General features: G+C 41.6%; 1 protein-coding gene across 2 annotated transcripts in view; it reads left to right on the plus strand.

The window, feature by feature from the left end:
• Positions 1-9,260: 9,260 nt before the first annotated feature.
• Positions 9,261-27,556, plus strand: part of FDX1 (ferredoxin 1) — a 33,257-nt gene continuing 14,961 nt past the window's right edge. The window contains exons 1-3 of one of the 2 annotated variants that reach the window (XM_063636530.1): positions 9,308-9,697; positions 15,237-15,361; positions 19,705-19,797. In XM_063636530.1, coding sequence (XP_063492600.1) covers positions 9,513-9,697; positions 15,237-15,361; positions 19,705-19,797 — 403 coding nt within the window. In that variant the 5' untranslated portion in view covers positions 9,308-9,512. Of the gene's footprint in view, positions 9,698-15,236; positions 15,362-19,704; positions 19,798-27,556 lie in introns of both variants that reach the window. The other variant, XM_055273042.2, reaches the window with a different exon arrangement.

Genomic DNA, 27,556 nt, shown 5'->3' on the forward strand with positions numbered 1-27,556 from the left:
CACAGGCTCTAAGTGTGACATGCTCAGTCTGTCTTGAGTGTTTCTAATATGCCCTGGGGCCCCTGTTAATCTTTGGGCCAGGATCTCCTCAACATCCATAATGCCCATATGGCATTATGGCATTATCTTTTTCATCAAAAAGTGAACTCTTTTAAGAATTGGAGCCAGGAGACCAAAAATACCAAATTCAAAAACGTCCTGACAATGTACCACAATTTAGTACTAGTAATGTTAAAACGTCATCTTGTGACCAGGAAAGTGAAATGGAGACAGAGAAGGAAATATTAAGGGAGAAGAGAGGACATTGGAATAAAGAGCAGGAAACAGTAAAACTCCTTTTGGCTTCCACGATCTTCCTGTTAACCCAGAAGCTGAACACTTACTCCAGGATGTCCCCTCCCACTTATGGTCTCAGTCACATACAGATATAGAGAAAATATTCTCAGCCACTCCTATAAAGGTAGAGATAAACCCAAAGAAACCCCTACCCAACCTTAAACAATATCCTCTATGACAACAAACCATAGATGAAATTGCCCCTATCATATAAGATTATCTGAAAAACAGGGCTCATTATTCCCTCCACAAGCCCCTGCAACAGCTCTGTGTTTCCTGTAAAAACATAACAAAACAAAACAAAAAACAAGTGGGAGAGGATGGAGATTTGTATAGGACTTGAGGGTAATAAAAAATGTCATAATACCCAGAGACCCAGTAGTCTCCAACCCACATACCTATTGGGGGAACCCGCCCCCAATAATTCACATAGGTTCTTTTCTATTTTCCCTAAGTGTCAGCCGGTCTGAGAAATAAAGGTAAAGAGTACAAAAGAGAGAAATTTTAAAGCTGGGTGTCCGGTGGAGACATTACATGTCGACAGTTTCTGTGATGCCCCCTGAGGTGTAAAACCAGCAAGTTTTTATTAGTGATTTTCAAAAGGGGACAGAGTGTACAAATAGGGTGTGGGTCACAGAGATCACATGCTTCACAAGGTAATAAAATATCACAAGGCAAATGGAGGCAGGGCAAGATCACAGGACTGGGGTGAAATTAAAATTGCTAATGAAGTTTCGGGCATGCATTGTCATTGATAACATCTTATCAGGAAACAGGGTTTAAGAGCAGGCAACTGGTCTGACCAAAATTTATTAGGTGGGAATTTCCTCATGCTAACAAGCCTGGGAGAGCTAAGAGAGACCGGGGCTTATTTCATCCCTCATCTACAGCTGTAAAAGACAGCTGTCCCCAAAGTGGCCATTTTAGAGGCCTCCCCTTAGGGACATGTTCTCTTTCCCAGCAATGTTCCTTGCTGAGAAAAAAAATTCAGCAATATTTCTCCTATTTGCTTTTGAAAGAAGAGAAATACGGCTCTGTTCCGCCCAGCTCACAGGCAGCCAGACTTTAAGGTTATCTCCCTTGTTCCCTGAACATTGCTGTTATCCTGTTCTTAAGGTGCCCAGATTTGATATTGTTCAAATACATATGCTCTACAAACAATTTGTGCAGTTAACGCAATCATCACAGGGTCCTGAGGCGACATACATCCTCCTCAGCTTACGAAGATGACAGGATTAAGAGATTAAAGACAGGCATAGGAAATAATAAGAGTATTGATTGGGGAAGTGATAAATGTCCATGAAATCTTCACAATTTATGTTCAGAGGCTGCAGTAAAGACAGGCGTAAGAAATTATAAAAGTATTAATTTGGGGAACTAATAAATGTCCATGAAATCTTCAAAATTTATGTTCTTCTGCCATGGCTTCAGCTGGTCCTTCCATTCGGGGTCCCTGACTTCCCGCAACACATACCCTTCTATCAGCTCTACCCACCACCAGTCACTGTTTCTCAGTTGTGGATCTCTGCAGTGCTTTCTTTAGTACTCCTGTACATATTTGTTTGCCTTTACTTGGAAGAAATGGCAATATATGTGGACTGTAATCCCCCAAGAGTATACAGAAAGTCCTGTTTACTGTTCCCAAATATTAAAAGTTGATTTAGAGGATTAATTTTTCCCCAGGGCTCAACACTCATTCAGCACGTGGAAGACCTTCTCCTTTGTTCAGACATACTCTCTTCCTCTCTGGAAGACAGTCTATATTTAGTCCATTAGCCACCAAGAGACACAAAGTGTCTAAAGAAAAACTGCAGCTATGCTTACCGCAACTTAAGTATTTGGGGCATATTATCTCAGTCAAAGGACTGAATATTAACCCTGATAGAGTGAGAGGAATTTTAGCTTTCCCAATGCCCTCCACCAGGAAACAACTTAGAGGACTTTTGGGCCTGGCAGGCTATTGTAGAAACTGGATACCAAATTTCTCCCTTATAGCTCAACCTGTATATGCATACCTAAAAATTGAACAACCTGATCCCATCATGTGGACTCCAGAGGGAAAATCGGTTGTACAACAAATAAAGGAAATTCTAATGCCCCAGTCTTAGGGCACCCAAACTACAAATTGCCTTTCTCCCTTTTCATACATGAAATCAGAGGTACTGCATCTAGGTACTGACCCAGAAACATGGTGATCAGCAGAGACCTAGAGGCTATCATAGCCAACAGCTGGACCCTGTGGCTCAAGGGCTGCCTCCTTGTGTGAGAGCAATAGCAACCATGGCCCTTTTGTACAAGTCTGTTGAAGAAACAAATATGGGTTCCCCCTTTACCATTTTTGTGCTGCGTTCTCTCGAAACCCTTCAAAACTCTCATCATACTCAACATCTCTCTGTCAACTGGTTAGCCTCTTATGAAATTCTACTTTCATCATCTCCCAATATTACCATTTCCCACTGTAATAATCTTAACCTGGCCACTCTTGCTGGGCCCTTCCAACAAAACCTGTCATGACTGTGTTCTGGTAACTGACCTATTTCTCATGCCCAGGACAGCCCTACAAGAGATGCCACTGGATAATGCTGAGATAGAATGGTATACAGATGGGTCTTATTTAAGAGGAGAGAATGGAAATTTTAGACCAGGATATGCTGTGGTTTCCTTACTAGAGGTAATTGAAGCCAGTCCTCTTCCCCAAGCCAGATCAGCTCAAGTGGTCAAATTGATTGTCCTGATCTGAACTTGTCAATTAGCAAAAGACATGGATGCAAACATTTATACTGACAGTGCTAGGCTTCTGGGGTTGCCTATGACTTTGTGAGGCTATGGAAAGAGAGAGGATATTTTAACTTCTTCAGGGCAACTCATAAAAAGTGGACAACAAGTATCAGAGCTGTTAGAAGCTATTCTAAAACCAAAACGTTGGCAGTTATAAAAATCTCAGGTCACTGTCAGACACCACAGAAAGTCGGGGTAACCAATTGGCTGATATTACAGTTAAAGGGCAGCATTTGATCCACCAGCCCCAATTTGGAAAACGGCCATAAAACCTGAAACACTTAAAAACATGTTGAAAGAAACCTAGAACACAGCTCCTACAAAAGAGAAATCTATTTGGAAACAGGCAGGGGGATTTTTGTCTCCCGAAACTGAAATATGGTGTGGACTTAATAATGAACACATTATTCCAATAGGATGTCAGGTGTCCCTTATGGAATACGTTTACAACCTAACCCACTGGAATCCAGATAAAATTATATCCTGATGTAAACAATATTACTGGAAACCATCCTTCACAGTGGCACAAAAAGCTTACTCTTGATGTGCTATTTGTCCCAAATATAATCCAGGAAAACTCCTCCATGGGGCCCAGGGTCATTTTCCCCTTCCGGCCGGACCTTTTGAGGTACGGCAGCATGATTTTATCCAGCTGCCGTCATCTCAAGGTTATCAGTGTTTTAGTAATGGTCTTCATTGGGTTGAAGCTTTTCCCTGCAAGCAAGCAAGCAACAGCCATGGCAGTTGGAAAAATCCTACTAGAAAAAATTACTCCACTATGGGGAGTCCCCTGTGAACTTCACAGTGATAGGGGAACTCACTTTACTGGCCAGATTTTTCAAAATATTTTTACAATTTGGCTATATTTCAACATTTTCAGGGTGCCTACCATCCCCAGTCCTCAGGCCTGGTGGAGAGGACCAATGGGATAATTAAAACACAATTGGCTAAGTTCACAGAGGCTTTTCACCTCCCCTGGCCCAAAGCACTCGCCCTAGTGCTGCTTATACTCCAATCCACCCTTCTTGGAAAACATCAACAGTCCCCTTATGAAATTATAACTGGAAGGCCCATATGTATGGGAATGAAAATAACCAATCCAACTTTTCTTAAGGGAGATATATCACAATATTGGGAGGGATTCATTTAACATCTTAAAAAAGCCAAGATTTGGTAAAGAATTCCTTTCACGGTGTGCTCCCTGAAGATAAGGTGCCTGGTCAAGATCTGCAGCCTGGAGATTTTGTCTATTGAAAAAGACATTTAATAAGGGATTCTCTTCAACCTCAATGGAAAGGCCCATACTAGGTACTATTAACTAATCTATGTGCCACAAAATTAGAGGGTATAGCCTCCTGGATTCACATCTCTCATCTTAAAAAAACACAAACTCCTGAGTGGACTGTAACTCCTATCAAAGACCTTCGCCTCCAGTTCACTAAACATTGACCTTCAACCCAGCATACAGGCAGACGACAGCTGTGTGAACTGCTTAACCCCAAGACACAGGACCAGGCCTGTATACAAAAGAATGCCTATGTTTACTGTATAATAACCATTACAATTATTGTCCTAGAGCTGCTGGCAACTTCTGTCTTACAAAGAACATGACACTTGCCTTGTCTGATTTAACGTCCTTTTAGTAGCTAAATGAATTTTACAACCTTGCTATTATTGACCCTATATCCCTACACCTTCTTGCCATTTTCACCCACTGACTCCAATGAAACAAACCTGTTTCTACAATGGGCTCAGGATTATGCAGACAGATTACAAAAGGACACCTGCTGGATATGCAGACTCATGCCTCTTTCCAGTGGCTCTGGCCTGCCATGGTGGGTATCCTCCTTCCAAGGTTAGGACTGAATAGAATACCAAAAATTTATTATATCAAAGAAATGGTCTGGTATTCTTAGTGCTGGCATAAGAGAACAAGGAAGATGGGAAAAGTTTTTCAATGGAAAGGACCAGCTCGTTAGCTCTCACTTTAGCATCTGCCACAACTAAAAAAAGAAGGTGGTAACTATGCCCCAAACAACAGCCCATTTCAAAATGGAATAATGCAAATTCGGGACGAATTTCTCTGGCCCACCCCTTCATTTGGCCAACTCAGCCAAAATGCTGGGAGCAAAGAAACCACACCAAGGATTTATGGCCAGAAAGTATGAGAAATATGGGGTGGATACTGGGAGAATGCTGTGACCACATTATCACATTACAAGACACTGACTGGCATGCCACCGATTGGTTGTAGCAACTAGGTATTTATTGGCTAGCTCCAAATGGGATATATTGGCTGTGTGGTACTAACTTACGGCTGTGGTCACCTCCAGGGTGATTAGGAGAATGTTTCCTAGGTTACGCTTGAGCACAAGGGTGAATAATTCAGACCCTGCCAAAACCAGCAAGCCTTTTTCATTTACGATCTCACTGGACATGTTCAGTATTCCAGAGGCATGATCACTTGAAGATTGAAGCTAAGTATTGAAGACCTTATATGGCATATAGAGGCCTTAATGAATTACACCAAAAAGGCCCTAAATGATAGCCAGATGAGTATCTCGTTGCTAAACAATGAGGTCATGCTTTTGAGGAAAGCTGTGTTGCAAAACCATATGGCCTCAGATATACTCACAGCAGCACAGTGGGGGACCTGCATCATCATAAAAGCTGAATGTTGTGTGTATATTCCACATGAATCGAAGAACATAATCCGACTTATGACTGATATGAAAACCCAGATAACCAACCTGTCAGATCCAAAACCCTCACTAATCAACTGGTTGAGTGATTGGTTTGCATCCTGGGGAAGTTGGTGGCAGAAGCTGTTGCTTATAATAGGAATAATAATAATAATAATAATTTCTGTTCCGTCCTGTTTCTGCTTACAGTGTTGTTATGGTATGTGCTTGCAAATAAGTCCACACACAACCGAAAGGGCTAGGGTAATGATTGCCCAGGGCATTGCTCTAATTGAGGAGGCAGTAATATAACCTGACCCACCTTCCAGGTTTGCTTCCTATTTGTTGCTATACATCTGGCCTAGGTCCATATATATATACATATGTGCGTGTGTGTGTGTGTGTGTGTGTGTGTGTGTGTGTATTTTTTTTTCTTTGCCTTCTTTTCTCCCATTTTTTTTTATCTTCATGGGACATAATGTCTTAGGAATGAGCCTTCCTAGCAACGTGGGACCTGAACTTCTAGGAGTTAACCATCCTAGTGAGGAGAAACCAGCTCAAAAGAAAAGGAAGAAAAAGCAACCCTAGGCCAGAAAGCTGTATTCCTTCTAAAATGCTTTCTCCAAAAGATTTTAAAGAAAAAGAAGCGAAAATGTGAAAGGAAATTAAATCTTGAGACCCCAAACTCATTAAGCCAAAGGGAAAAGTTAAGCTGGAAACTGGGTCATGCAAACCTGCTTCCCCCTTTTGGTTTCTAAATAAGATGGCTACAAGATGAAAAGCTACATGCCTCCTCCATATTTTGCCCACAAAGAAACTCCTAGTGAGCTGCAAGATCTTTTAAGTTATTTCTGTTAAAATTTCACCATGGCAATGTAAATGGATAGATTATCTTTACAGATGCAGTCACCCTGCTGCCCACCAAACACGAATGAATATCTCATTGTCCCCCTGCCCCATTTTGCCTATGCTATCTTACGTAAAAATGTAGATTTCCTGCATTTTTCCTCTGCTCCATTTGTCTATGTCACCTTATATATATAAAAAAAGCAGATTCACTGAGCTAGATAAGGGCATGAATGACTATTTTTCCTTATCCCCCTCATACATGAAAAGTATGTACTTAATATCCCACCTTTTCCCCTTTACATTTGGAGCCTTCAAAATCATCTTCAGAGAAAGACATAGAACTGTCTCCTGGGCGTGCATCCTTAACTTTGGCAAATCAGTCTCCTAAAATGATAGAGAATTGTCTCATCATTTTTCTCGACGGACACCTTTATCAATGGGTTGGAGGAAATTGGCATATTTGCCCTTCCTTCTTGCAGCATGTGAGGACACAGCAACAGGACACCATCTTGGAAGCAAAGACTGAACCTCTCTATCAGACATTCAACCAGCTGGCACCTGGGCGACCCAGTATCCAGAACTGTGAGAAAATAAATTTCTGTTCTTTACACATTACCCAGTCTGTGTGTTATTTTGTTATAGCATCATAAACAGAATAAGACAAAAGTCTTCAAACAATGAATGGATTTTGAAAGGAGTAAAAGATGGGCTGGGCATGGTGGCTCACGCCTGTAGTCCGGGCACTTTGGAAGGCTGAGGTGGGCAGATCGCTTGAGCTCAGGAGTTCCAGACTAGCCTGGGCAACATGGCAAAACCCCATCTCTAAGAAAAAAAAGAAAAAAAAGGGATGGAGGGGTGGGAGTTTTATAGACAAAGAAATACATAAGCAAACAGATAAGCAAAAGCACGTCCTCAGTAATTCCATGTTGCTTTATCTGTATTCACGACCATGTTTACAAATCCATTCTGGAATTCTGCTGACTACTGATATTTGCAATTTTTGGCATTACCTCTCATCCACCTTAGAAAACCTGGAGAACATTTTTTCTATCTTTAATCTTCATATACATGCTTAATGAATTATGATGATTATTAATGGAAATTACATAACATCAATTTATTCACCAATATTTATTAGACCCTTGATATGTTCAAGACCCTGTAGCTGGTGCTGTTGGAGTCACTAAGATGAACTATATAAACAACTACTCTATGTGTACGAATAACTACCCTACAAAGCAGAAAGCTATCAAGTGCCTTAAGGGAGTTGAAACTGTATTTGCTACAGGAGGGCTGAGAGAAGAGAGAACATCTACGATCTACGATTTTTTTTCTTTCCAATTCTCTTCCTACAACTAATTCATCCCACCTTGGAAGTTTGGTCTTACTAAAAAAAAAAAGTTAGCTGTTGTTTTACAACCTCCTCTTCAAGATTACTTGTCAGGGTTTGCTGTGCCCTTCGCAGCTTGAAAGACTTTCTCTTCATCCAACGATTTAAGGCAATTAGGAGCCACTGCCTTCTCTCTGCCATTGGGTTCAAGAAAGCACCATACATTGTCTGCAGAGACTTTACTCATGCTTACACTTTCTTGTTCTGAATCTTCAAAAATTAGCGGAGCGTGGTGGCACACGCCTGTGGTCCTAGCTACTCGGGAGGCTGAGGCAGGAGAATCACTTGAACCTGGGAGGCGCAGGTTGCAGTGAGCCGAGATTGCGCCACTGCACTCCAGCCTGGGCAGAAGAGAGAGACCCCACGTCAGAAAAAGAAAAAAAAAGTATCTGATTGTGTTTAGCATATCTACAATATCCCCTTGACCTTGGCCTTTAGCCTCTTTATGAGTACCCTGATGGAGGAAGGTCCAGGAAGCAGTAGCCTTCCTGGTTTGTGACGCACTGTATGTTTTGCGTATTAGTTTAACATCAGAACGGCCCTGAAGGCTGGAACATCTTATCTGTGTTTCAGAGTTATGGAAACTGATCCTCTATGAGAATAATTTTTCCAAGGTCTCAGATCTCTAAAGCAGTAGACCCTGGATCTGAACATTGCTATTTCTGACCTTAAAGCCCATGCATTTCCCACAACATATGAACCATGATAAGGTGTATTTTAAAGTACATCTTTTCTGGTTTTTGTGAAAGTCTTTTAGAAATCTCAGCTCATCACAAAGTTTCCGGTTCAGTCTCGTGGGTTTCATGCACTCAGCCAGCATTTATTTGCCAGTCAAGGTCTAGGATGGCTACCTGTCCTCTGCAGCACCCCAAGCCTATTCATTACTGTCATTTACAATCTTATAGTCATAATTATTTCTTTGTATAATAGCATTCTGAGATTTTCCAAAATTTCCGACTGTCTTTGTTTTACAGTGCGCAGAATTCACTTTTGCTCTAACTTGACTCCAAGATGACACAATTTCCCAGTTTTTTTTTTTTAACGGCTGGGGGATGGGGGGATGCGGAACAGAACACAGTGGTCTAGCTAACCGGTTTCCGCTAGACGTCCAGCTATCTTTCAAAATATTTTGTTTCTGCACGGCAACTCCAGCCGCTAAAAAAGCATCCAGCTTACGACGGAACCTGGAGGATTGGTAAAGGCCCCCTGCGCTGGCCCCGCCCCGTGGGGCCGGGCGGCGTGGGCGGGAGAGGCGGGGCGGGGCCGCACTCTGCTTGCCAAGGTCTTTATAGGTCACCCGGAAGGCACGCGATTCCTCGGCGCGCTGCTCCCAGCATTGTCTCTCCGCTACTCCAGCCCCGCGCCCCTCGCCGCGGCCCTCGGGCGTCTGCGCCGCAGCTGCTACCCCGCCTCTTTGGAGTCTCTCGCGGCCGCGAAGCGCGGCCTGCGTCGCTTCCGGAAGTTCCCGACCGCGGGCGATGGCTGCCGCTGGGGGCGCCCAGCTGCTGCGCGCCGCTTCTGCGGTCCTCGGCGGCCCGGCCGGCCGGTGGCTGCACCATGCTGGGTCCCGCGCTGGAGTCAGCGGCCTGCTGAGGAGCCGGGGGCCGGGCGGGAGCGCGGAGGCGAGCCGGTCGCTGAGCGTGTCGGCGCGGGCCCGGAGCAGGTAGGGCGCCGTGCGGGCGCGATCGCCGGCGCGGGCCGGGGTCCCCGGTGGGTGGCGCCTGGCTCGCTGGGCCGAGTCTCTGGTTCCAGTGCCTTCTGGGCGCCGGACCCACACCCCGGAGGCCTGCCTCTCGCCTCGCTCTTCTGGGGTGCTCTCGCGGCTCCGTCTCGCTATTCGGTGGCGTCGCTGCCTCCCTTCCGTCGCACCGCAAAGTTCCTTCCCGCATCACCCACTCCCGGCGGGAATCGGGGACCCTGGACGCCCAGCTCCCTTTCCCAGCGCCTTCCGTGCCCTGAGGAAAGCCGGGACTTGGCTGCTGCTTGTTCTCTGTGTGATTTGTCTGGGATCTGACCTTTGCTCTGCCCGAAACTGGCAGTGACCTTCGCGACAGGCTCCCCTGCTGCTGTCCTGGCCTGACACTCCTGCCAACTGTTTTTTTCAGGGCCTTGCCTTGCTTTGGGAGGACACCCAGGTCCCAGGTCTTTGTCAGGGGGTGTCCAGGTAGAATACACCCAGCCCACAATCTCTGCTGCCCTGTAGGCCCTTTGCTAGTTGCTCAAGTGTTGAAAGCCCCTGCGTTGAAGTAATCTGCTGGGACTTGAAACTTGGCTTTGGCGTGGATTGTCTGCTGTGCCTAACTTGGTCAGTCCTTAGGAACCCAGTTTCCCCATTTGCAAGTTGGAGATAATAACAGTGTAGACCTGCTATGGTTAATTGAAGAATAAATGAGTTAATACAGCGATACAGGTAGTCTTGTGCCTAGCACGTAGTGAGGGCTCAGTAGATGCCATTTGGTAGCAGCAGCAGCAGCAGCCTCTTAGGCTCACAATGTTGAGGGTTTTGTATTAAATATTGAAAGAGATGTGAACAATTTATCCCAAATGTGTTGAAGTTTTAGGTTCTTGGGCATATTTGTTTTTCAAAGACACTACTTAGATATACTAGAGATAAAATTTACACATAATTTTTAGCAACGTGGTGGCGATTTATATAATGCAGATCTCTGGACAGCTCTTTGACCACACGATGTAGGGTAGCAGGAATCGAGAACTAGAGGGAGAGTGCGTTGGATTTGTATGCTGCTTTTTCAAGTTTCTTCTTGAGGTCTCTGAGAGCAGGGTCTAAGACTTTCAGTCATCTTTTCCCCACTAATCCCGTTATCTAGTAGTGGGTGCTCCATACATTTTTGTTGTGTGAACTTTGGGGGAAATCAGGGAGAAGGCAAGCCAGATTTATTTGTTCCTGTTTCCTCTGCACTTCCCTCCTTGTCTTTGACCAGTGTGGGTGCCTTGCTTTCTGTTACACAATGGATGAGTTTTGGACAACTGTATAAATTGGGACAGATATTGAACATGCTTGTGTAACTGGTATAAGGGAACATGAATGTTTTGGTAATAATTGGGAGTTACCTTTCTCAGATTTGTTTTTTGGATTTGGATATGTCAGGTTGTCTTAAAGGGAAGCACGTCTATTTCCTCATAATCCTGCTGCCCTCTTTATTGGCACAATTTCTATTCATGGTCTTATCATTCCTCTTACAGACTTTGGAGCTATAACTGGATTTTCCCGTTCTTACTGTGTTAATGAGACTTGTGCTGTAACTATGGTAACTACTAATCACATAGGGCTATTGAAGTTTAACGTAATTAAAGGTAAATAAAATTAAATATTCAATCTCCCAGTTACACTAGCCACATTTCGAGTACTCAGTAGCTACATGTGACTAGTGGCTACTGTATTGGACATTGCAGGTATGTGTGGAACATCTTTGTTATGGCACAAAGTTCTTATGGACAGACAGAGCAGTAATAGAAACTGTAGTTCTGTCTTTGAAGTTTAACAACTCGATAAGCTATCAGTAATTGAGAGTCAGAAAAACTCCTTTTACTCTAAAATACCGTGACACAAGGGGGTTTGCAGTGATTTAGGTAGCAAAGATCTTTCACGTGTATTATTTCATATGACTCTTAAGACAATTCTATGAGGTAGGGAGGGTAGATAAATGGGAATAAAAATTTCATATTAAGTAGCTGGCAAAACTAGGACTAGAACTCAAGAAGTTTTTGTGGATTTTTAAAAAATTTTAAATTTCTATTTATTTTTAAAATTTCAGTAGTTTTGGGGGCACAGGTGGTGTTTGGTTAATGGGTTAGTTCTTTAGTGGTGATTTTGGAGGTGTTGGTGTGCTCTTCACCTGAGTGCAGTGGTGCCATCATGGCTCACTGCAACCTACACCTCCCAGGTTCAAGCGATTCTCGTGCCTCAGCCACCCGAATATCTGGGATTACAGGCGCGTGCCACCACACTTGGCTAAGTTTTGTAGTTTTAGTAGAGATGAGATTTCACTATGTTGACCAACCTGGTCTCGAACCCCTGGCCTCAAGTAATCTGCCTGCCTCAGCCTCCCAAAGTATTGGGATTACAGGCATGAGTGACCACTCCCGGCATAGTGTCTACATCTTCTGACTCTTAGGTTCCATACTCTTTCAAATGAAGAATTGCCTTTTTCTTTCGTTTGTGCTTCCTGTCCTCTTCTTTGGTAAACCTGTTAATACTCTCACTTGGCAGTTTTTTGTAGGGCTGTTCACCTTTAATACAGACCAACAGGTTGGGCTTCTTAGCAAAAGGGCTTGGTCTTTAAATAACAGTTATTAATCAGTGTGTGTTGAATTCTACTATGTGTTATGTATTTTGCATACATTGTTAGAACTATAAGATTAATGTTGTCCAATTTTATAGAAGGGGAGGCTGTTGTAAAAGAGATTTCGAATTCCTTTGCTGTAAGCTTAGCTCTAGAGTGCTTCAGAAGAACAGCAACGCTAAAACCTCTGGCTTTCAGTAGTATGTATAAATGATGGAATTCTTTCTAATGTGCTTCCTGTAGCTTTAGCTACCAGGCATTTGTTGATGTCAAATCTCTAGACTTCTCTGCTGGGCTCAGACCCATACCATATTTCCATCTGGCTTTTGGACATTCTCATCTGGCTTTTTCATTATTAAATTCAGCAGGTCTAAGCTTCAACTTATTTCCGTCTTCCCCAAAGTTCCTTTGCTTCCTGTCTTAAACCTAGGTTAAATGGTACCACCTAATTGTGTGAGCTGGAAATCCCAATGTTTTTCTTACCCGCTTTTCAGTTTATCTTATGTAGATGGTCACTAAAACCTTTTGGTCTACCTTCTGGATGTCAGTTAAGTCACTGCGTTCTCTGTCCCTGATTAGTTTGTGCTGTTTTGATAACCTCCAAAGTGGCCTCCCTGCCTCTGGGGTATTTTCATTCTCATCCATTGTACTTTGAAAAAAATGGCAGTTATTCATGTCGAAAATCATGAATAATATGTGGGAATACTAGTTTTAAAACATGTTTTGGTTGTGAGAAGAAGTTGGAGAGCGCAGGCCCTTTTGAGGAACATTCCGGTACACACACACCCTTTTGATGAGTTTTAATGAATAGAATCCTGTTTTTTTTCCAGTGTTATAATATTAGGGAGGGCATTATCCAGTGGGGCTTCAGTTGCCTCATTTGTGAAATGGAATCACTGAACTTGATAACTCTCAAGATAGTTATGGCTCTGAAATTATTTAATTCTGAGTTTTATTTATATTAAAGATTTGTTTGATGGGCTATTGCCATCTATTGGCAGTAGTAAGAATAACAACTCATTATTTTAAGTTGAAGAGAATCTTTTCAAGTGTGAGGTAAAAATTAAAATGACCAATGGTGGAGGAATAAGGATCTAGCTGCTAGTATAATGTCTTCTCAGATTTTGGAGGGATGTTTGTGAGAAGTGGAGGAAATTTAAGTCAGCTAGCTGATAGCTAACATACTATCTTAAAAAACATGTAAGGAGGCATTTATCTTACAGATTCAAACAAATAAAAAACTTTTTATAGTCCCTTTGATTTGTAAGTATACAATGTGGACTGAAATGAGATGTCAAATACGCAGAAAACTATTAAACAACGTCTCTCAGCAATAGTATTCTATGTAGCACTGGAACAGCAATGCAGTCACCCTATTGAGAGCAGAATGATTTGCTTTTTTTTTTTTTTGGAGACAGAGTTTCACTCTGCCACCCAGGCTGGAGTTCAGTGGTATGATCTCAGCTCACTGCAACCTCCGTCTTCCGGGTTCAAGCAATTCTCCTGCCTCAGCCTCCCGAGTAGCTGGGATTACAGGCATGTACCACCACACCTAATTTTTGTATTTTTAGTAGAGACGGGGTTTCACCATGTTGGCCAGGCTGGTCTTGAACTTCTGACCTCGGGTGCTCCGCCCGCCTTGGCCTCCCAAAGTGCTGGGATTACAGGCGTGAGTCACCATGTCCGGCCATGATTTGCTTTTTAAAAGCTCACTACAACCCTGGTTAGTCTTTTATGGACACATTCATGTTTTTCAGAGAGCTGTGTGATGACTTTTTTTGTTTTTTTTTGTTTGTTTGTTTGTTTGTTTGTTTGAGACAGGGCCTTCAGCTGTTGCCCAGGTTAGAGTGAGATGGTGTAATCACGGCTCACTACAGCCCTGAACTTCTGGGATCAGGTGATCCACCTCAGCCCCCTGAGTAGCTGGTACTAAGGGCAAATACCACCGTGCCCTTTATTTTTCACATACGTACAACCATCTCATTTTTATTTTTATTTTTTGTAGCGATAGGGTCTCTCTGTGTTGCTCAGACTGGTCTCAAACTCCTGGGTTCAAGCAGTCCCCTGCCTCGGCCCCCCAAAGTGCTAGGAGTACAGGTGTGAGCTACCACACTTGGCCTTTTCTTTTTAAACGACAGGGTCTTGCTGTGTTGCCCAGGCTGGAGTGCAGTGGTGCAATCATATCCCATTGCAGCCTCTTCCTCCTCCTGGGCTCAAGGGATCCTCTCGTCTCAGCCTCCCAATTAGCTTCGACTACAGATCACATCACCACACCTGGCTAATTCTTTGTAAAGATGGGATCTTGCCATGTTGCCCAGGCTGGTCTCAAACTCCTGGCGTCAAACGATCTTTCCACTTCAGCTTCTCAAAGTACTGGGGTTATAGGTGCAAGCTACTGCACTGGCTTGTATGAGAGTAAAATAGAGTTCATGAGTGATAATAATTGCTAAATGTTTTGTAACTGTGACCATTAGGGAGACATATACTGAGACCACCAGGTGGCGTTGACCAGGTAGTCATTGCCATTTCCTGTAAGGTAGTAGAGCTTATTACCTGGTAGGTGGGTAGATACATATGCCTTTGATTTGTCATGCCTTCTTCCCAAATAAGCTTTGGAAAGAAAAGAAAATACTTTCGACTAGGCACGGTGGCTCAGGCCTGTAATCTCAGAGTTTTAGGAGGCCAAGTTGAGAAGATTGCTTGAGGCCAAGGATTTGAGACCAGCTTGAGCAACATGGTGACACCCTGTCACTACAAAAAATAAAAAGAATTAGCTAGGCGTGGTGCTGGGCACCTGTATTCCCATCTACTCTGGAGGCCTTATAGGCTTTTAAACCAATTATTTTAAATTATGTTTTGAAATTACTAAAAATACTAAAGGACTGCTTTCTTTTCCAGCTCAGAAGATAAAATAACAGTCCACTTTATAAACCGTGATGGTGAAACATTAACAACCAAAGGAAAAGTTGGTGATTCTCTGCTAGATGTTGTGGTTGAAAATAATCTAGATATTGATGGCTTTGGTGAGTATGAAACATTTCTTAAAATGCATAAGTGAAACTGTTAGGTTTCAAATTTTTATTTTTATTTTTTATTTTTTTGAAAAAGAAGTTTAACCTATAGCATGCTATGTAAAATACTAACATTCAGGATGTGTTAACGTTATATTCTTGTTTATAAAGAATAATAGAGTGACACTGTTGTTCTGTTCTTTGTACATTTAAATAAGTCATGGCCAGAAATCTGCTGTGGCCTCATTACCTTACTATTTATGTGTGTGATAATGCAAAGCCGACGGTAGGGAGTAGAGTTAAAAGATACCAGGTTAGACAGAATAAATGTCATAGCACAGAGGGGTACTTAAATATCTTGAATGTCAGCTCACCTTCCTAGGAAAGGTAACTTATCCTAGAAAGTGATTTATTTAGAAAGTTTTCATTTTTAGACTTCTGACCATATGCCTTAACTACACGTGCAAAGCCTGTGTTCCTGCAACTGCCCTTTTACACTTCCTCAGGCGTACCCTGTATATCACCTGTCAGTTTTGTTCAAGCACTGTGTGTTTAGATTAGCAGTTCTCAGAGGGTTTCCTTGACCATTAGCATTAGTGTCACCAGGGAAATGCAGATTCTCAGACCCTCCTCCCCCACCCACCGCCCCTATCCCCGCCCCAGACTTACTGAGTCACAAAGTCTGGGATAGGTCCAGCATTGTATGTTGTAACAGCTGTCTGTGTGATTTTGATGCATGTTCAAGTTTGAGAACCACTGGTCTGGAATAAGGTTCAAGGAGCATATCTGACTCTGCTTCTTTCAAGGCACTGTTCACATTACCCTTTAAAGAACCATTTCTAGATCAGAATTAATTTATCTTTCTTCTGTTTTCCCATGATGTATTAAATCCACCTCTCTTTGTTAATGCTTGTAACAGTTTTCCTTTTTAGAGAGAATGGCTATCTCTCTTATTAGATATTAGTTTTTGAAAGACTGTACTCTATGAGGTTACCTGAGTAACCTCATGGAGTAGGCTTTGTCCAGAGTTGGCACTCAATAATATTTGCTGAATATCTTTTTAAACATTTTCTGAGGCAGGATCTTGCTCTGTCACCCAGGCTGGAGTGCAGTCGTGCAATCACAGTTCACTGCAGCCTTGATCTCCTGGACTCAAATGATCCTCCTGACTCCGCCTCCTGAGTAGCTGGGACTGCAGGTACACCATCACACCTGGCTGAATTTTGTATTTTTTGTAGAGACAGGGTTTTGCCACATTGCCCAGCCTGGTCTTGAACTCCTGGGCTCAAGAGATCTTCCTGCCTTGGCCTCCCAAAGTGCTGGCATTACAGGTGTGAGTCACCATGCCCATGCTTGAATACTAAATCTAATTTTTTTTTGCTAGTTTTAAAATAATTATAACAACTAGAATTTGAGTGTATACTATATTCCAGCATATGTTAAATGAAGTAGTTTTTTTTTTTTTAACTCTCCATTTGATAGTTGAAGAAACTTGAGTCTCATGGAAATTAAGTTTCCCTGGTTATACATGCAGCAAGTGAGAGGGCTAAGACTCAAACCTGTCTTGAAGTCAAGATGGTATATCTCATTGTGGTTTTGATTTGTATTTCTCTGGTGATTAGTGATGTTGAACATTTTTCCGTATGTTTGTTGGCTGCTTTTATGTCTGTGTCTTCTTTTGAGAGGTGTCTGTTCATGTCTTTTTTTTCCAACTTTTATTTAGATTCAGGGAGTACATGTGCAGGTTTGTTAAATGGATATATCATGTGATGCTGAAGTCTGGAGTGTGAGTGATCCTGTCACCTAGGCAGTACGCTTAGAAACCAATAGGTAGTTTTCCTCCTTGCCCCTCTCCCTTCCCCCTCTGGTGGTGCCCAGTATCTACTGTTCCCAACTTTATATCCATGGGACCCAGTATTTAGCTTGCACTTATAAGTGAGAACACTTTGCTTTTCTGGTTCTGTGTTAATTTACTCAGGATAATGGCCTTGAGCTGTATCCATATTGCTGGAAAGGACATAGTTTTATTCTTTTTATGGCTGTGTATTCTGTGGTATATGTGGACTGCATTTTCTTTATCCAGTCCACCATTGACAGGCACCCAGATTGATTCCATATCTTTGCTATTATGAATAGTGCTGAGGTAAACATACAAGAGCATGTGTCTTTTGGTAGAATGATGTGTTTTCTCTTGGGTATGTACCCAGTACTGGGATTGCTTGGTTGAATGGTAGTTCCATTTTTAGTTCTTTGAGAAATCTCCAAACTGCTTTCTGCAGTGGCTTAACTAATTTACATTCCCACCAGCACTGTCTAAGTGTTTCCTTTTCTCCGCAGCCTTGCCAACATCTGTAATTTTTGGACTTTTTAATGATATTCTTTATGACTGGTGCGAGATGGTATCTCATTGTGGTTTTGATTTGCAGAGTGGAGTATTTTTTCATGTTTCGTGTTTGTTGACCACTTGTATGTCTTCTTTTTTTTTTTTTTTAACATTTATTTATTTATTTTTGAGACGAAGTCTTACCGTCACCCAGGCTGGAGTGCAGTGGCGCAGTCTTGGCTCACTGCAACCTTCACCTCCCAAGTTCAAGCGATTCTCCTGCCTCAGTCTCCCAGGTAGCTGGAATTATAAAGGTGTGCCACCACGCCCAGCAAATTTTTATATTTTTAGTAGAGACAGGATTTTGCTGCATTGGCCAGGCTGGTCTTGAATTCCTGACCTCAAGTGATCCGCCCACCTCGGCCTCCCAAAGTGCTGGGATTATAGGCGTGAGCCACAATGCCTGACCTCTGCCCGCTTTTTAATGAGGATATTTGGTTTTTTGCTTGTTAATCTGTTTAAGTTCCCTATTGATTCTGGATATTAGACCTTTGTTGGATGCATAGTTTGTGAATATTTTTTCTCATTTTGTAGGGTGTTTACTTTGTTGATAGTTTCTTTAATGTGTCGAAGCTCTTTAATCAGGTCCCATTTGTCAATTTTTGTTTTTGTTGCAATTGCTTTTGAGGACTTAGTCATAAAAATTCTTTGCCAAGGCCAATTTCCAGGAGAGCATTTCTGAGGTTTTCTTCTAGGACTTTTGTAGCTTTAGGTTACATTTAAGTCTTTAATCTGTTTTGAGTTAAATTTTGTATACAGTGATAGGTAGGGGTCTAGCTTCATTCTTCTGCATATAATAGCCAGCAATCCCAGCACTGTTTACTGAATAGGGAGTTCTTTCCTCATTGCTTATTTTTGTTGACTTTGTCAAAGATCAGATTTTCTAGATGTATGACTTTATTTCTCGGTTCTCTATTCTGTTCCTTTGGTCTGTGTCTAGGTTTTCTAGTTTGTGTGCATAGGGGTGCTGATAATAGTCTCTAGGATCTTTGTATCTTTATGGGATTGGTTGTAATGCTATCTTTGTCATTTCTGATTGTGCTTATTTGGATCATCTCTTTTTTTTCTTTGTTAATCTAGCTAGTGGTCTGTCCATTTTGTTTATTCTTTCAGAAAAGCAACTTTTGGTTTTGTTGATCCTTTGTATAGATTTTTGGGTCTCAGTTTTGTTCAGTTCTGCTTTGAGTTTGGGTATTTCTTTTCTTCTGCTAGCTTTAGGGTTTTTGTTTTTCAAATTCTTCTAGGTTAATGTTAGATTGTAAATTTGAGATCTTTAACTTCTCAGTATAGGCGTTCAGTGCTCTAAACTTCATCTTAACACCACTTTTGCAGCATCCCAGAGATTTTGGTATCTGTGTCTCTGCTTTTATTTATTTCAAAGAATTTTTTGATTTCTGCCATATGGTGGAGCCACTTTAGCTGGTAGAAATATTTTCTGATCTTTGACAGAAGTGGGGAAACCATGCTATTGTTTGTGTGCATTGGAAGTTGTGGCTGTTGTGCTGTTGAAAAAATTTTTAATCTTAATATCTCATAACAGTGTTAACTAAACTTTCATTTAGTGATGGTGTGGTACTGAAATACGTCCCAAATCAATAACGTTGGAATGTATGCTAAACATGATCTAACACAGAAAAAGGCTAAACAGTCAGCCTGACATTTGGTGCTGTTAATTTAGGTGTAGATACTGTAAAGACAAAAGTACTTAGAAAATAGGATTTTAAAAAGGCATTACAGTAGGAATATTTTTAAGCTCACAAAAAAATCACTTGGTGAAGGGTAATGGAAAACAATAGTGGTGGTCTGGCTGTGTCCACACCCAAATCTCATCTTGAATTCCCACCTGTTGTAGGAGGGACCCAGTGGGAGGTAATTGAATCCTGGGGGCAGGTCTTTCTTATGCTGTTCTTGTGATAGTGAGTAAGTCTCACAAGATCTGACAATTTTGTAAGAGGGAGTTTCCCTGCACAAGGTCTCTGCTTGCCTGCTGCCATCTGTGTAAGATATGACTTGCTTCTCCTTGCCTTCCACCAGTATTGTGAGGCTTCCTCAGCCACATGGAACGGTAAGTCCATTAAACACTTTTTCCTGTATAAATTACCCAGTTTTGGATATGTCTTTGTCAGCAGTTTGAAAATGGACTAATAAAGCAAATTGGTACCAGGAGTAGGGTGCTGCTGAAAAGATACCCCAAACGTGGAAGCGACTTTGAAACTGGGTAACAGGCAGCCATTGGAACAGTTTGGAGAGCTCAGGAGAAGATAGGAAAATATGGGAAAGTTTGGAACTCCCTAGAGACTTGTGGAATGGCTTTGGCCAAAATGCTGATAATGATATGGACACTGAAATTCAGGCTGAGGTGGTCTCAGATGGAGATGAGGAAATTGTTGGGAATTGGAGTAAAGGTGACTTGCTATGTTTTAGCAAAGAGACTAGTGCATTTTGCCCCTGCCCTAGAGATTTGTGGAACTTTGAACTTGAGAGATGATACTTAGGGTATCTGGCAGAAGAAATTTCTAAGCTGCAAATCATTCAAGAGGTGACTTAGGTGCTGTTAAAGGCATTCAGTTTTAAAAGGAAACAAAGCATAAAAAAAGTTTGGAAAATTTGCAGCCTGACAATGCAATAGAAAAGAAAACCCCATTTTCTGGGGAGAAATTCAAGCTGGCTGTAGAAATTTGGATAACAAATGAGGAGCTGAAAGTTAATCCCTGAGATACTGGGGAAAATGTCTCCAGGGCATGTCAGAGATCTTCATGGCAGCCACTCCCATCACAGGCCTGGAAGCCTAGGAGGAAAAAGTGGTTTTGTGGGCTGGGCCCAGGGCCCCCTTGCTGTGTACAGCCTAGGGACTTGGTGCCCTGCGTCCCAGCTGTCCCAGCCGTGGCTGAAATGGGCCAATGAAGAGCTAGGGACGTGGCTTCAGAGTGTGCAAACCTGAAGCCTTGGCAGCTTCCATGTGGTATTGAGCCTGCTAGTGTACAGAAGTCAAGAATTGGGGCTTGGGAACCTCCACCTAGATTTCAGAGGATGTATGGAAATGCCTAGATGTTCCGGGCAGTAGTTTTTTGCAGAGGCAGGGCTCTCATGGAGAACTTCTGCTAGGGAAGTGCAGAAGGGAAATGTGGGGTTGGAGCCCCCACACAGAGTCCCTATTGGGGCACCGCCTAGTGGAGCTGTGAGAAGAGGACCACTGTCCTCCAAACCTCAGAATGGTAGATCCACTGAAAGCTTGCATGGTATGCCTGGAAAAGCCACAGACACTCAACTGAGTGGTGTGGAACATTTTTTTCATGTTTGTTGGCTGCTTGTATGGCTTTTTTTGAGAAGTGTCTGTTCATGTCCTTTGCCTATTTTTTAATGAGGTTGTTTTTTGCTTGTTGATTTAAGTTCCCTATAGATTCTGGATATTAGACCTTTGTTAGATGCATAGTTGGTGAATATTTTCTCCCACTCTGTAGGTTGTCTGTTTACTTTGTTGCTAGTTTCTTTTGCTGTCTAGAAGCTCTTTGTTTAATTAGGTCCCACTTACCAATTTTTGCTTTTGTTGCAATTGCTTTTGGAGACTTAGCCAAAAATCCTTTGCCAATCCAATGTGTAGAAGAGTATTTCCTTGATTGTCTTTTTTATAGTTTGAGGTCCTACATTTAAATCTTTGATCCATTTTGGGTTAATTTTTGTATATGGTGAAAGGTAGGGAGTCTAAGTTCAGACTTCTGCATATGGCTAGCCAGATATCCCAGCACCATTATTGAATACGGAGTCTCTTAAAAAGAGTAAGTGCTGGCCGGGCGTGGTTGCTCATGCCTGTAATCCTGGCACTTTGGGAGGCCAAGGTAGGCAGATCTCAAGGTGAGGAGTTCGAGACTAGCCTGACCAACATGGTAAAACCCTGTCTCGACTAAAAATACAAAAATTAGCCAGGTGTGGTGGCATACACCTGTAGTCCCAGCTCCTTGGGAGGCTGAGGCACCAGAATCACTTGAATCTGGGAGGTGGAGGTTGCAGTGAGCTGAGATCGCACCTCTGTACTCCACCCTGGGTGACCGAGCAAGATTGTCTCAAAAAAAAAAAAAAAAAAAAATATATATATGTATGTGTCTGCAGAACAACCTCTGAGCTGCTCCTCTGGGCACACTGCCTATGGGGTAGCCCTGCTCCACAAGGAGTCCTACTTCTGCTGCTGCTATATGCTGCTGCCTCAGTGAAAGTTGCTATTTAACACGACCGACTCACCCTGAATCCTTCCCTGGGCAAAGATAAGAACCTTCCTGGGCTAAGCCCCAATTTTGGGGCCCGTCTACCCTGCATCAATTCTATATGAATTTTAGAATAGTTTTTTTATAATTCTGTGAAAAATGATGTTGGTAGTTTGATAGGAATGGTGTTGAATCTGTAAATTGCTTTGGGCAGTATTATTTGCTTATTTTTCTGATGAGGTATTGTTTATTTTTATAGGTTAGCAAAAGCTCTTTAAATGTCCTATTTGATAAAAATTGTGAAGACGAAAATTTTAAACATTTATTTAAATGGCTTCCAACTGCTATTTTACATGAAGTTACATATTCTCAAAATAGTGTAAAATGCTTTTTGCATAAATAATTTGTGTGGATTCCTTTATATTAATTTCTTCTAAATTAAAACATAAGTATTATGATCTTAATACTTGAAAGTATTCTTTTAAGTTTTTAAAAGTATTTTTTTCTTCATCACCTGTGACTATATATTACAGTAGAGTTTTTTTTTTAAACTGCAGGTGAGAACTATTACAGGGTCATGAAATCAATTTAGTCACTCCCAACTAGCATTTTAAAGAAATCAAAAAGAACAGAACATATAAAAACATACCATCTTTTGCAAGGGTATTATCTTGTGAAATGTTTATTTAGCTATTTTACAAGTATATTTGTACTGGGTCATGATGTAAAATGAAATTCGTACTGTGAGTCACAGTTAAATAAAGTTTTTTCTGAAAGCCATTGGTTGGAATGGAAGAATGCCCTGCCCGGGCGTCTTTCCCAGCTCTATCACATTTTCAGCTTTGTGACCTTGGGTTGGGTATCTAACCTACTCATAACTCATCTTTTCATCTGTAAAGCAGGGATAATATTAATATCTACCTCATAAAGTTGCTGTAAAGATCAAATGAGTAAATCCAAGCAAGTGCTAAATAAATATTAGTTAATATTGTTAACATAGGTATTAATACAGATTGATTGTTCATTATAGCAAATTTTAAAAATACATTTAAAAAGAATTTAACACTTCATATCATCACACAGAGATAAGCACTGAAATAATCTTTTTTCCCAATACCCAAGAAATATAGAAAATTTAATGTAAATATAACTTAAACATTCTGCTGGTATCATAGAAATTCACATATTCAGACTCAGAAGAAAAGCTTTAAAGATGAAGTATCCTGACATGTCCACAAATCTTTGTATTTAAAGATAAGCTTGAGATAAGTAAGCTAAACTAGATTCACCAAAGATAGAGTTAAGCCTAAGCTTCTTTCTAGAATAAAGATGAGAGAAATGAAATGAGGAAGGGTGCAATGTTATCTTATAAAGAAGAGCTTATTACCACAACATTGTGGGGGCAGCTGTTTCATTAATTCCTAAGGCTGAATTCAGAAGCCCATCTAAATACTGCACTTGTCATAAGTCATACAGATGAACACCATACTGTAAACATGGCTGACCGAAGTACTTAGTTTCTTTACAGTTTCTCCCTGGGTGATCTCATCCGTTCTGTGACCTTAAATCCTTTCTAGATCTTGATAAACTCTTAAATTTACGTCCTTAGCTCAGACCTCTCCTCTGAGCCCTGATTTACAGATGTAACTTCTTGCTTTACCTTTCTTCTTGGAAATCTAACATATTTAAAACAGCTTTTGGCTTTTTTTCCTCCTGATGAAACCTGTCCTTCCTCGAGTCTTTCCTATCTCAGTAATGAGCACCACCCGGCTGTTCGAACCTGAAACCGTAGAGCACCATTCCTTCCTCTGTCTCCCCAACCTGACATCCAGTCCATCAGCACCTCCTGCCAGTTGTGCCCCCAAGATTCGCCTCCAGCAGGTCCTGTTGGCTCCATCCCTACAGTCGGCATGTGGGGCTGGCCAGCCACTGTGCGCCTGGAGCTGTGCTAACCTGCTTCTGCTCTGGAGTTTAACAGCCAGGTAATTTGTCCTAACAGAAATCAGACATGTCAGTCCCCTGATTAAAAGCCATGAGTGGGCCAGGCACAGTGGCTGATGACTGTAATCCCAGCACTTTGGGAGGCCTAGGTGGGTGGATCACAAGGTCACAAGTTTGAGACCAGCCTGGGCAACATGATGAAAACCTGTCTCTACTAAAAATACAAAAATTAGCCAGGTGTGGTGGCGCGCACCTGTAATTTCAGCTACTTGGGAGGCCGAGGCAGGAGAATTGCTTTAACCCAGGAGTCAGAGATTGCAGTGAGGTGAAATTGCACCATTTCACTCCAGCCTGGATTACAGAGTAAGACTCCATCTTGAAAAAAAAAAAAAAAAACCAAGATGGGCGGATCACGAGGTCAAGAGATCGAGACCATCCTGGCCAACATAATGAAACCCCGTCTCTACTAAAAATACAAAAAACAAGCAAACAAAAAAAACAGCTGGACATGGTGGTGCATGCCTATAATCCCAGCTACTTGGGAGGCTGAGGCAGGAGAATTCCTTGAACCAGGGAGTCGGAGGTTGCAGTGAGCCGAGATCGCACCACTGCACTCCAGTCTGGCAGCAAAGTGAGACTCCGTCAGAAAAACAAACAAACAAACAAACAAACAAACACAACCATGAGTGTCTTCCTTTCCACATAGGATAAAATCTGTATTCCCAGCCGTAAAAGGCTCTGCATTATCTGGCCCCATCTGCCACTCTTCCTCTTTTTTGTTTTTTTTCTCATTGTTCGTTGTCTCACTTTGGTGATACTGGCCTTTTCTCAAGAGCTTGAACTCACCCAAAATTCGTACCTTTGAGACTTTGTATATACTTTACCCTCTCCCTGAGACACATCCCTCTCTCTTCCCATCCCCAAAATTTAGCTTTTCATCTATCAAATCTCAATTTATATACTTCCTTATATACTTGCCCAGCCACCCAGTCTAAAGTAGTGGTTCTCTTGTTACCCTGAACCCATTATCCTCCTTCTCAGCATCTTGTTCACTTGTTTCATAGTATTTGTCACAGTTTAGTAATTGTATATTTCTTGTGTATCTTTCCCAATAGACTGCGATGAGGGATAAAGTCATTCCTGTTTAATTCCTCATTGTATGTGAAATGAAGTAATAAGTGAACAAATGAATAAAAAGGGACAGTCATAAATTTTGGAAACAGTTCAAACTTATAAACATTCTCATTGCCAACTTTTATATTAATATAGATCTTTTGGATGATGCAGGTACCTATTTTCAGAGTGTATCATAATATTCTGTCACTAGGGGGCAGTTACACACCTGAGATTCAACTTACCTAGTGTACTCTCAAGACATTTTTTTTTCTTCAATATTACCTATTTTCTTCGTGTGTCTGTTTTGAGGGAAATTATACAAATTGGAAGGTCCTGATTGTGTTTGTATAAGTTTATATTTATTCCCCTCATGCTTGAGTCCCTATTGATATAATGTATTTCTGACTATGCTAGATCAATCTTTACTCTAGAAAATTAGATTTTATGTTTACACATAATTTCCATTTCTAATATATAATATTCCCATGCAGCCATCCTCTAGATTTTTGTTTGGGAAAGGGGTTAGGTGTTGGGGCGGGCAATTGTATTGTCAGCATCGTAGTAGATAATACAAAATGATCTTAATATGAGATACACACACACGAAATGGCTTTTCCCATTGGCAGACACTCAAGTTACATGAAAGGAAAGGAGCAGCAGTCTGCAGAGATCTGACTTTCTCTAGGAATTAATTTCACAACTACAACTTCTGAGGATTTGCCCAAGTACTTACTATCATTATTCCTGTTTTAAAAAAAACAAAACTGGTTCATGAGTTCACCAACCTTGAAATTAGGAAGCATGCCTTAGTATTCTTCAGGTCATTTTATATGCATATATTTGAAATTGTGCAGATTAACAGCATTGAGATTCTTACTCTAGCAAAATCAGAAGCATTGTGAAAATCAAAACTGTTGTCAGGAATCCTATAATTTTAAGCTGGCAGGCTGTGTGAGTTGTAAATTTTACGTTTGTTACTGCAGCTAAAGATGGACCATTTTAGCTAATAAACAAATCCCTGCCAGCCTTTGTCAGCACCATGTGAACCACGCTGTTTATAGACATCTGAATATCTGTATGATTTTCTTGACTATGGTGATGATATTTTAAACTGTGGTTATAATTTAAAATCATTTTTAAAGCCTGTATCAGTTTCAGCCAAGCATTAAGTGCTAATACTGAAAAATGTATCTGAAAATGAGTTATTTTGGAATAGAGGTTAGATGTAACAAAATGCTAAGAAGAAAGCCAAAAACCTCATGCTAAGAAGAAAGCCAAAAACCTGTCATGATACATACCACTGTTAATTTAGGAGAACGCACTCTGAATTGTTAGCCAGAATGTCAACAAAATCAAAGCAGTACTAAAATGTATATACTTTTAAGTTCATGAAAATTGTTGTATAACCAAGCCAGGATGGTGGCTAAAATGCTGGCACCAGGGGCTAATATCAGTGTTGCTGTAAGGTGTTCCTAAATCAGGTTGTCATCTGTGCTAAGGCATGAAGTATGTTATTATTATTAATTTTAATTGACAGATCATAATTGTATATATGGGGTAGGTACAGTGTGATGTTTTGATACATGTATACAATGTGGAATGATTAACTTAAGCTAATAAACATATCCTTCACCTCACTTATTTTTTGTGATGAGACATCTGAAATTTACTGTTAGTAACTTTTGAAATACACAATACATTATTATTAACTGCAGTCACCATGCTGTTGCTATAGATTTTTAAAATTAATGTTTTATATTTTGAAGCAGAGTCTCACTCTCTCACTCAGGCTGGAGTGCAGTGGCATGATGTTGGCTCACTGCAGCCTCCACCTCCTGGGTTGAAGTGATTCTTGTGCCTCAGCCTCCCTAGTGGCTGGGATTATAGGTGAGCACCACCACACCCAGCTAATTTTTGTATTTTTAGTAAAGATGGGGTTTCACCATGTTGGCCAGGCTGGTCTCGAATACTTGACCTGAAACAGTTTGCCTGCCTCGGCCTCCCAAAGTACTGGGATTACAGGCATGAGCCACTGTGCCCGGCCTGTGCTAGAGATCTTAAACACAAATTCCTCCTAACTGAAACTTCGTAGCCTTTGAACAGCACATGCCCATTTCATTTCCTCACCCCCACTCCCATCCACTGGTAACTACCATTCTATTTCCTAAGGCAGTGGCCCCCAACCTTTTGGGCACTAGGGACTGGTTTCGTGGAAGACAAATTTTCCATGGACAGCGTTGGGGTGGGGATGGATTTGGGATGATTCAAGTGCATTACATTTATTGTGCACTTTATTTCTATTATTACTACACTGTGTCATATAATGAAATAATTATACAACTCATCGTAAGGTAGAATCAGTGGGAGCCCTGAGCTTGTTTTCCAGCAACTGGATCTAGGTCCCATCTGGAGGTGATGGGAGACAGTAACAGATCATCAGGCATTAGATTCTCATAAGGAGGGTACACCCTAGATCCCCCACATGTGCAGTTCACAGTAGGGTTCTCATCCTATGAGAATCTAATGCAGCTGCTGATGTGACAGAGGTGGAGCTCAGACGGTAATGTG

The sequence above is a fragment of the Symphalangus syndactylus genome, chromosome 3 (genome assembly GCF_028878055.3).
Source record: "Symphalangus syndactylus isolate Jambi chromosome 3, NHGRI_mSymSyn1-v2.1_pri, whole genome shotgun sequence".
NCBI lineage: Eukaryota > Metazoa > Chordata > Mammalia > Primates > Hylobatidae > Symphalangus > Symphalangus syndactylus.